The sequence below is a fragment of the Procambarus clarkii genome, chromosome 64, assembly GCF_040958095.1.
Source record: "Procambarus clarkii isolate CNS0578487 chromosome 64, FALCON_Pclarkii_2.0, whole genome shotgun sequence".
NCBI classification, from domain to species: Eukaryota; Metazoa; Arthropoda; class Malacostraca; order Decapoda; family Cambaridae; genus Procambarus; species Procambarus clarkii.
Window position 1 is genome coordinate 3,044,991 of NC_091213.1, and position 11,090 is coordinate 3,056,080.

Sequence of the window (11,090 nt, forward strand, 5' to 3'; positions counted from 1 at the left end):
GGGCGCTGGGCGGGTGGTTGCGGGTGCTGGGCGGGCGCTGGGCTGGTGGGTGCGGGCGCTGGGCGGGTGGTTGCGGGTGCTGGGCGGGCGCTGGGCGGGCGCTGGGCGGGGGGGGGGGGGGGTACGGTCACCTAGCCAGGGCACTCGCCTCTCGGATGATACCTTCTTGATACCCATAATATGGGTACTCATGGGATGAATACTCGGAGAAACACATCTCGCAAAGCAAGGTGAGCGGTGTGGTAGTGTGGTGGGTGGTGTGGTGCGGTGGTGGTGTGGTGGGTGGTGTGGTGTGGTGGGTGGTGTGGTGTGGTGGGTGGTGTGGTGTGGTGGGTGGTGTGGTGTGGTGGTGTGGTGCGGTGGTGTGGTGGGTGGTGAGGTAGCGTGGTGGGTGGTGTGGTGGGTGGTGTGGTGCGGTGGTGTGATGGGTGGTGTGGTGCGGTGGTGTGGTGTGGTGCGGTGGTGTGTGGTGTGGTAGTGTGGTGGGTGGGGTGGTGGTGGGTGGTGTTGGCACATGGGGACCTCCGTGGCCAGGCTCAGTGAAATTGACACCAATAATTCCATCTATCATCATACTATCATGCAAGAGGAGCCACACATCTATGGATCATCCAATAAAATCAGCAGACTTCTAGATGTTACTACTGCTCGGCTTAGACTCGGTTACAACTATCTCTGGGAATTCTCATTATCTGCCGATGTAGACCTGACCAAATGTAAACTGTGTCAACAAAATTATTCGCACACCCTCCGTCACTATGTGAGGGAGTGCGAAAAGATCCAAGTTTACAGACAGCGTTATAACATATGCTCAAGAAATGTGTCAATATTTCATTCAAAATGATCTGCTACCAGAAATTTTAGCCAATTATCTCCAGTTTGCTAACTGTAGGTAGTAACTAAGTGACTGTAACCTATCCACCGCTGCCCACTGGATGGGGGGCGGTGTGCAGGACAAATACATTAATTGTGCCACTAACTCTTCACATATGTCAGTTGCTTAATTTAGAACCTGTACTTGAGGTCGATCTCGAACCCATTGTTGATGTGACGACTTATATTGAATTTTGTAACTAGCTCATCAAGATTGTAACTTGCTTAGCTAAATGAATTGTGGGGTTCAGTCCCTGAGCCCATTATGTGCCTCTGTAACCCTTTCCACTACCGCCCACAGGATGGGTATGGGGGGCATAATAATTGAACTAAACTAACTTACAAGTGAAGGTTCGTACACAGAGAGTGACAGTGAAGGGTCTGGGTGACACACACTGAGGGGTCTGGGTGACACACACTGAGGGGTCTGGGTGACACACACTGAGGGGTCTGGGTGACACACACTGAGGGGGGTCTGGGTGACACTGAGGGGGGTCTGGGTGACACTGAGGGAGGTCTGGGTGACACACACTGAGGGGGTCTGGGTGACACACACTGAGGGGGTCTGGGTGACACACACTGAGGGGGTCTGGGTGACACACACTGAGGGGGTCTGGGTGACACACACTGAGGGGGGTCTGGGTGACACTGAGGGGTCTGGGTGACACTGAGGGGGTCTGGGTGACAATGAGGGGGTCTGGGTGACACTGAGGGGGTCTGGGTGACACTGAGGGGGGTCTGGGTGACACACACTAAGGGCGGTCTGGGTGACACACATTGAGGGGTCTGGGTGACACTGAGGGGTCTGGGTGACACACACTGAGGGGGATCTGGGTGACACACACTGAGGGGGATCTGGGTGACACACACTGAGGGGGATCTGGGTGAGACACACTGAGGGGTCTGGGTGACACACACTGAGGGGGGTCTGGATGACACTGAGGGGGGTCTAGGTGACACTGAGGGGGGTCTAGGTGACACTGAGGGGGTCTGGGTGACACTGAGGGGGTCTGGGTGACAATGAGGGGGTCTGGGTGACACTGAGGGGGTCTGGGTGACACTGAGGGGGGTCTGGGTGACACACACTAAGGGCGGTCTGGGTGACACACATTGAGGGGTCTGGGTGACACTGAGGGGTCTGGGTGACACACACTGAGGGGGATCTGGGTGACACACACTGAGGGGGATCTGGGTGACACACACTGAGGGGGATCTGGGTGAGACACACTGAGGGGTCTGGGTGACACACACTGAGGGGGGTCTGGATGACACTGAGGGGGGTCTAGGTGACACTGAGGGGGGTCTAGGTGACACTGAGGGGGTCTGGGTGACACTGAGGGGGTCTGGGTGACACACACTGAGGGGGTCTGGGTGACACTGAGGGGGGGGGGGTCTGGGTGACACTGAGGGGGGGGTCTGGGTGACACTGAGGGGGGTCTGGGTGACACTGAGGGGGGTCTGGGTGACACTGAGGGGGGTCTAGGTGACACTGAGGGGGTCTAGGTGACACTGAGGGGGGGGGTCTAGGTGACAATGAGGGGGGGGTCTGGGTGACACTGAGGGGGGTCTGGGTGACACTGAGGGGGGGTCTGGGTGACACTGAGGGGGGGTCTGGGTGACACTGAGGGGGGGGGTCTAGGTGACAATGAGGGGGGGGTCTGGGTGACACTGAGGGGGGTCTGGGTGACACTGAGGGGGGTCTGGGTGACACCGAGGGGTGTCTGGGTGACACTGAGGGGGGTCTGGGTGACACCGAGGGGTGTCTGGGTGACACACTGAGGGGTCTGGGTGACACACACTGGTATAATTTTCATGTATATCACTACACACAACCCGTCCTCGACTCAAGTCCATTACATCCAGCGGTCGACCCCACAGACGCATTCATAAATTTTAACATGCTGTTCATTCAAAACGGGAATTTTCTCAACTATAAATTAATATTATAATATATTAGCATATTGTGCATATATAGGCATAGGATAGGTTAGGTGTTTAGGTTCTGTTGGCGATTATTTGTATTTGTAGTACGTGGGTGAAGCATTTACAGCGTTGTGGTTCGAACACAAGTCGTCAGTGAAGCACTTGTTCCGGAAGTGTTCGAACGTCAGCAGTTGTGAGTCGTGTGTAAACCGTTTGTCATTCATAAACACCTGGGGGTTTGGCGGGTGGATGGAATGGTCTTTGGGTCTTTGTTTGGAGGACGGGCTGCTACACAACAATGAATGTATCGAACACTTGTAATCTGACTCACTGTGTGTGTGTGTGTGTGTGTGTGTGTGTGTGTGTGTGTGTGTGTGTGTGTGTGTGTGTGTGTGTGTGTGTGTGTGATGGGCTCAAAACACGATAGCTGTTTTCGCAAGAATTCAGGTCAGTCAAACTTTTTCAACGAATGTTATAAACAAAAACATTAGGTGGCTCATGGGTCTTACTCCCCCCCCCTTCTCCCACCGCGCGCGCGCGCGCGCACACACACACACACACACACACACATACACACACACACACACACACACACACACACACACACACACACACACACACACACACACACACACACACACACACACACACACACACAACATACCTGTTGATTGACGGTTAAGAGGCGGGACCAAAGAGCCAGAGCTCAACCCCCGCAAACACAACTAGGTGAGTACACACACACACACACACACACACACACACACACACACACACACACACACACACACACACACACACACACACACACAATGGGACAGGAGTCATTGCTGTAAACAACCGATAGCTAGAAAGGCGGGATCAAAGAGTCAATGCTCGATCCTGCAAGCACATATAGGTGAGTACATATAGGTGAGTACACACACACACACACAGGAAATGCACCTTACGACACTGGAAGACAGAAGAGTAAGGGGGGACATGATCACAACCTACAAAATCCTCAGGGGAATCGACCGGGTAAACAAGGATGAACTATTCAACACTGGTGGGACGCGAACAAGGGGGCACAGGTGGAAGCTGAGTACCCAAATGAGCCACAGAGACGTTAGAAAGAACTTTTTCAGTGTCAGAGTAGTTAGTAAATGGAATGCATTAGGAAGTGATGTGGTGGAGGCTGACTCCATACACAGCTTCAAATGTAGATATGATAGAGCCCAATAGGCTCAGGAATCTGTACACCAGTTGATTGACGGTTGAGAGGCGGGACCAAAGAGCCAGAGCTCAACCCCCGCAAGCACAATTAGGTGAGTACAATTAGGTGAGTACACACACACACACGACTAAATACTTCAAGCATAAGACTAAACTGGAAAAGGTTCAAAGGTTTGCCACCAGACTAGTACCCGAGCTGAGAGGTAAGAGCTACGAGGAGAGACTACGGGAATTAAACCTCACTTCGTTGGAAGACAGAAGAGTTCGGGGGGACATGATCACCACATTCAAGATTCTCAAGGGAATTGATAGGGTAGATAAAGACAAGCTATTTAACACAAGGGCACACGCACAAGGGGACACAGGTGGAAACTGAGTGCCCAAATGAGCCACAGAGATATTAGAAAGAACTTTTTTAGTGTCAGAGAGGTTGACAAATGGAATGCATTAGGAAGTGATGTGGTGGAGGCTGAGTCCATACATAGTTTCAAGTGTAGATATGATAGAGCCCAATAGGCTCAGGAACCTGTACAATTAGGTGAGTACACACACACACACACACACACACACACACACACACACACACACACACACACGCACGCACGCACGTACGTGTCTTAAAGTATGCCGCCCCATCGGGAGCCCCCCATCTTGAAAAACCTACAAGGAAGCTCGAAAAGGTGCTTAAGTTTGCAACGAGACTCGTCCCAGAGCTGCGAGGGATGAGGTACGAAGACAGACTGAAGGGAGGGAAGTCAGCAAGGCGGACAGCCCGCCGGCTTTCATACCTCTCACTGTATTTCCCACTTCTATACTTCCCTTCACCTATGCCTCTCCTTCCTCTTTACTCCCCCCCCCCCCCCCCAAAAAAAGGGGGGGACGGAACCTATAGAGGGAACGCCGTCCACTTAATCTGTTTATTATTAAAGTTGAATTTGCTAATTACTCCTCCCCTGGGGCACGGGACTGGTTGGGCACGTCTACTTTCCATGGCCGTCAGAACTTCAATTAAGTTGTGATCTGAGTAACAGGTATTTGTAATCATTATGTTCCTGATCAATTCATCATTATTAGTGAAAATGAGGTCCAGCGTGTTCTCCTTCCTAGTTGGTTCTACTATTTGCTGGTTTAAGGCAAACATGTCGCACATCCGTAGCAGGTCATTTGCATGTGCCTGTTCATTTGGCATAGGGTGAAAGAAACTCTGCACATTGTTTCTCGTCGGCGCCTGGGATCGACCCCGGGACTACAGGATCACAAGTCCAGCATGCTGTCCGCTCGGCCGACCGGCTCCCAGACTCCCAGAGGGGAGGGTGAGGGAAGCTGTGGGGAGGGTGAGGGAAGCGGTGGGCGGGTGAGGGAAGCGGTGGGGAGGAGAAAGTCTCAAGTGTGATTATTTCATCAGTGACCATAAATATAATTGTCCTGGCTACGACGGTCATGACTTTACACGTGGGCCCTCTTAGACAACTGCCCCCCCTTACCCCCCCCCCTCTCCCTTACCCCCCCCCCCTCTCCCTTACCCCCCTCTCTCCCTTACCCCCCCTCTCCCTTACCCCCCCCCTCTCCCTTACCCCCCCCCTCTCCCTTACCCCCCCCCTTTCCCTTACCCCCTCTCCCATCACTTTCCCTCCCCCCCTCTCCCACCCTATCTCCCTTTCCCAACTGCTCCCCCACACCCTCGAGAAGGGGAAAAAGCCCCCACCCCCCACCCCACTCCAGCAGGATGAGCCATTAACATTGAAGACATTGAAAACCTACAAGCACATACCAGTAAAGTTTTCGACTGGGCATCAGAAAATAACATGATGTTTAACAGTGATAAATTCCAGGTACTCAGGTACGGTAAAAATGAGGACCTTAAACATAATACAGGGTACAAAATACAATCAAATCTGCCCATAGTAGGAAAGCAAAATGTAAACGATTTTGGAATAATGATGTCTGACGACCTAACGTTTAAGGAGCATAACCAAGCAAATATTGCGACAGCCAGAAAAATGATCGGATGGATTACGAGAACTTTCAAATCCAGGGATCCCATCACAATGGTTGTACTCTTCAAGTCACTTGTGTTGTCCCGTCTTGAGTACTGCTCAGTACTCACTTCCCCCTTCAGAGCAGCAGAGATTGCTGAAATAGAGGGAATACAGAGAACATATACGGCACGCATAGACGAGATAAAGCACCTAAATTATTGGGATAGTCTCAAAGCTCTCCAAATGTACTCACTAGAAAGGAGACGAGAGAGATACCAAATAATATACACATGGAAGATACTGGAGGGACAGGTTCCAAATCTACACAGTAAAATAACCACATACTGGAGTGAACGATATGGAAGAAAATGCAGAATAGAACCAGTGAAGAGCAGAGGTGCCATAGGTACAATCAGAGAACACTGTATAAACATCAGAGGTCCGCGGTTGTTCAACGTCCTCCCAGCGACTATAAGAAATATTGCCGGAACAACCGTGGACATCTTCAAGAGGAAACTAGATTGTTTTCATAAAAAAAAAGTGCCGGACCAACCGGGCTGTGATGGGTATGTGGGCCTGCGGGCCGCTGCAAGCAACAGCCTGGTGGGCAAACTCTCACAAGTCAAGCCTGGCCTCGGGCCGGGCTTGGGGAGTAGAAGAACTCCCAGAACCCCATCAACCAGGTATCAACCAACAGCCTGGTGGACCAAACTCTCACAAGTCAAGCCTGGCCTCGGGCCGGGCTTGGGGAGAACAACAACTCCCAGAACCCCATCAACCAGGTATCAACCAACAGCCTGGTGGACCAAACTCTCACAAGTCAAGCCTGGCCTCGGGCCGGGCTTGGGGAGTAGAACAACTCCCAGAACCCCATCAACCAGGTATCAACCAACAGCCTGGTGGACCAAACTCTCACAAGTCAAGCCTGGCCTCGGGCCGGGCTTGGGGAGTAGAACAACTCCCAGAACCCCATCAACCAGGTATCAACCAACAGCCTGGTGGACCAAACTCTCACAAGTCAAGCCTGGCCTCGGGCCGGGCTTGGGGAGTAGAACAACTCCCGGAACCCCATCAACCAGGTAATACTACCTAAGGGGATGTCATTCCCTGGGTGTGTGCTGGGGACTACAGCCCCCCTCTGACTCACCGGGTGCCTACGGTCCCACGGTGACTCACCGTGGGACGTAGGTGACTCACCGTGGGACGTAGGTGACTCACCGTGGGCGTAGGTGACTCACCGTGGGGCCGTAGGTGACTCACCGTGGGGCCGGAGGTGACTCACCGTGGGCGTAGGTGACTCACCGTGGGCCGTAGGTGACTCACCGTGGGACGTAGGTGACTCACCGTGGGCGTAGGTGACTCACCGTGGGACGGAGGTGACTCACCGTGGGCGTAGGTGACTCACCGTGGGGCCGTAGGTGACTCACCGTGGGCGTAGGTGACTCACCGTGGGCGTAGGTGACTCACCGTGGGACGTAGGTGACTCACCGTGGGCGTAGGTGACTCACCGTGGGCGTAGGTGACTCACCGTGGGCCGTAGGTGACTCACCGTGGGCCGTAGGTGACTCACCGTGGCCGTAGGTGACTCACCGTGGGCGTAGGTAGGAACGCCAGACGTTAAGGTGGGCGTTACTCACCGCCGGCCTGTGACTCAGCGGTGAGTGATGACTTGCTCACTCACTTGATCAACTCTCTGGCTGACTTAACCTTTTTATTCCATCCAGGCGTTGGGAGGTTGCTTTTGTGGCGTTGGAGGTTGCTTTTGTGGCGTTGGAGGTTGCTTTTGTGGCGTTGGAGGTTGCTTTTGTGGCGTTGGAGGTTGCTTTTGTGGCGTTGGAGGTTGCTTTTGTGGCGTTGGAGGTTGCTTTTGTGGCGTTGGAGGGTGCTTTTGTGGCGTTGGAGGGTGCTTTTGTGGCGTTTGAGGGTGCTTTTGTGGCGTTGGAGGTTGCTTTTGTGGCGTTGGAGGGTGCTTTTGTGGCGTTGGAGGGTGCTTTTGTGGCGTTGGAGGGTGCTTTTGTGGCGTTGGAGGGTGCTTTTGTGGCGTTGGAGGTTGCTTTTGTGGCGTTGGAGGTTGCTTTTGTGGCGTTGGAGGTTGCTTTTGTGGCGTTGGAGGTAGCTTTTGTGGCGTTGGAGGTTGCTTTTGTGGCGTTGGAGGTTGCTTTTGTGGCGTTGGTGTAGCTTTTGTGGCGTTGGAGGTTGCTTTTGTGGCGTTGGTGTAGCTTTTGTGGCGTTGGAGGTTGCTTTTGTGGCGTTGGAGGTTGCTTTTGTGGCGTTGGGGGTTGCTTTTGTGGCGTTGAGGGTTGCTTTTGTGGCGTTGGAGGTTGCTTTTGTGGCGTTGGAGGTTGCTTTTGTGGCGTTGGTGTAGCTTTTGTGGCGTTGGAGGTTGCTTTTGTGGCGTTGGGGGTTGCTTTTGTGGCGTTGGTGTAGCTTTTGTGGCGTTGGGGGTTGCTTTTGTGGCGTTGGAGGTTGCTTTTGTGGCGTTGGAGGTTGCTTTTGTGGCGTTGGAGGTTGCTTTTGTGGCGTTGGAGGTTGCTTTTGTGGCGTTGGGGGTTGCTTTTGTGGCGTTGGAGGTTGCTTTTGTGGCGTTGGTGTAGCTTTTGTGGCGTTGGAGGTTGCTTTTGTGGCGTTGGAGGTTGCTTTTGTGGCGTTGGGGGTTGCTTTTGTGGCGTTGGAGGTTGCTTTTGTGGCGTTTGGAGGTTGCTTTTGTGGCGTTGGGGGTTGCTTTTGTGGCGTTGGAGGTTGCTTTTGTGGCGTTGGAGGTTGCTTTTGTGGCGTTGGGGGTTGCTTTTGTGGCGTTGGAGGTTGCTTTTGTGGCGTTGGAGGTTGCTTTTGTGGCGTTGGGGGTTGCTTTTGTGGCGTTGGAGGTTGCTTTTGTGGCGTTGGTGTAGCTTTTGTGACGTTGGAGGTTGCTTTTGTGGCGTTGGAGGTTGCTTTTGTGGCGTTGGGGGTTGCTTTTGTGGCGTTGGAGGTTGCTTTTGTGGCGTTGGAGGTTGCTTTTGTGGCGTTGGTGTAGCTTTTGTGGCGTTGGAGGTTGCTTTTGTGGCGTTGGGGGTTGCTTTTGTGGCGTTGGTGTAGCTTTTGTGGCGTTGGGGGTTGCTTTTGTGGCGTTGGAGGTTGCTTTTGTGGCGTTGGAGGTTGCTTTTGTGGCGTTGGAGGTTGCTTTTGTGGCGTTGGAGGTTGCTTTTGTGGCGTTGGGGGTTGCTTTTGTGGCGTTGGAGGTTGCTTTTGTGGCGTTGGTGTAGCTTTTGTGGCGTTGGAGGTTGCTTTTGTGGCGTTGGTGTAGCTTTTGTGGCGTTGGGGGTTGCTTTTGTGGCGTTGGAGGTTGCTTTTGTGGCGTTGGAGGTTGCTTTTGTGGCGTTGGAGGTTGCTTTTGTGGCGTTGGAGGTTGCTTTTGTGGCGTTGGAGGTTGCTTTTGTGGCGTTGGGGGTTGCTTTTGTGGCGTTGGAGGTTGCTTTTGTGGCGTTGGTGTAGCTTTTGTGGCGTTGGAGGTTGCTTTTGTGGCGTTGGTGTAGCTTTTGTGGCGTTGGAGGTTGCTTTTGTGGCGTTGGTGTAGCTTTTCTGGCGTTGGTGTAGCTTTTGTGGCGTTGGAGGTTGCTTTTGTGGCGTTGGAGGTTGCTTTTGTGGCGTTGGTGTAGCTTTTGTGGCGTTGGAGGTTGCTTTTGTGGCGTTGGAGGTTGCTTTTGTGGCGTTGGAGGTTGCTTTTGTGGCGTTGGAGGTTGCTTTTGTGGCGTAGGAGGTTGCTTTTGTGGCGTTGGAGGTTGCTTTTGTGGCGTTGGGGGTTGCTTTTGTGGCGTTGGAGGTTGCTTTTGTGGCGTTGGAGGTTGCTTTTGTGGCGTTGGGGGTTGCTTTTGTGGCGTTGGAGGTTGCTTTTGTGGCGTTGGAGGTTGCTTTTGTGGCGTTGGAGGTTGCTTTTGTGGCGTTGGAGGTTGCTTTTGTGGCGTTGGGGGTTGCTTTTGTGGCGTTGGAGGTTGCTTTTGTGGCGTTGGTGTAGCTTTTGTGGCGTTGGAGGTTGCTTTTGTGGCGTTGGTGTAGCTTTTGTGGCGTTGGAGGTTGCTTTTGTGGCGTTGGTGTAGCTTTTGTGGCGTTGGTGTAGCTTTTGTGGCGTTGGAGGTTCCTTTTGTGGCGTTGGAGGTGTCTTTGTGGGGCACCCTGACATCTTACCTTGTCAGAGTGGGAGAGCCATAAATATGTATGTGTGCGTATGTATGTGTATAAAGTATATATGGAAGCTGATGAGAATTACATTTCACCTTTGTAAATGCACATTAATGACACTATGTAAAAGACACATCAAACACTTTATGTAAGGCATACGTAAATCTGTGTATCTATGTATTTACGTATGTAGGTTAGCTTAGCATTTTAAAAGCACCGAATCACCTTCTGTGGTTGAGTGTTCAATAAACCCTTGAACTATATGTTTAACACATCTCTAACCCTGTCCATGGAGGACAGAAGAAAATGTATATATGCTGGTTAGCATTGTAAATGTCTGGCCACGTCTGTGGTAGACAATAATAATAATAAAAAGGAAGCCCAAGTAACAATAATTCGCTTCAATGTGCAACAGTGCAGCCGTGCAGCTTGCTGTCCCTCCCCTGGGGATGGCTCCCCCCCCTCCACCTTGCAGTGATTTCGGGGCTCAACGTCCCCGCGGCCCGGTCCTCGACCAGGCCTCCACACAAAGTTCAACTCCACACTAGATCAAGTTCTTGAGATAAGCCCAGCGTGCCCTGAGCCCCGCCCCTAGGGGCACCCCCTGACCAACGGGGAGAGTAGGCCTACCCTCTGGGGCACCCCCTGACCAACGGGGAGAGTAGGCCTACCTTCTGGGGCACCCCCTGACCAACGGGGAGAGTAGGCCTACCTTCTGGGGCACCCCCTGACCAACGGGGAGAGTAGGCCTACCCTCTGGGGCACTCCCTGACCAACGGGGAGAGTAGGCCTACCCTCTGGGGCACCCCCTGACCAACGGGGAGAGTAGGCCTACCCTCTGGGGCACCCCCTGACCAACGGGGAGAGTAGGCCTACCCTCTGGGGCACCCCCTGACCAATCAACCAACTAGGCCTAACAAAAGGTCGTGCCTAAGGACGCAAGGG

General features: G+C 53.0%; 3 protein-coding genes across 5 annotated transcripts in view; 1 reads left to right on the forward strand and 2 right to left on the reverse strand.

Annotated features, from left to right (window-relative positions):
* LOC138354661 (uncharacterized) overlaps positions 1–177 on the reverse strand; it is a 33,419-nt gene extending 33,242 nt beyond the window's left edge. Inside the window, exon 1 of the mRNA XM_069309019.1 lies at positions 1–177. This exon is cut by the window's left edge and continues 698 nt beyond it. Within this exon, the coding sequence (XP_069165120.1) occupies positions 1–177 (177 nt within the window).
* Positions 1–11,090, forward strand: part of LOC123768910 (ataxin-1-like) — a 418,165-nt gene that overhangs the window by 58,422 nt on the left and 348,653 nt on the right. The gene's annotated exons all lie outside the window — the stretch shown is intronic.
* On the reverse strand, positions 7,702–10,146 carry LOC123769036 (proteoglycan 4-like). Its single transcript, XM_045759990.2, has one exon. The coding sequence runs from the start codon at positions 10,144–10,146 to the stop codon at positions 7,702–7,704; it is 2,445 nt and encodes an 814-aa protein (XP_045615946.2).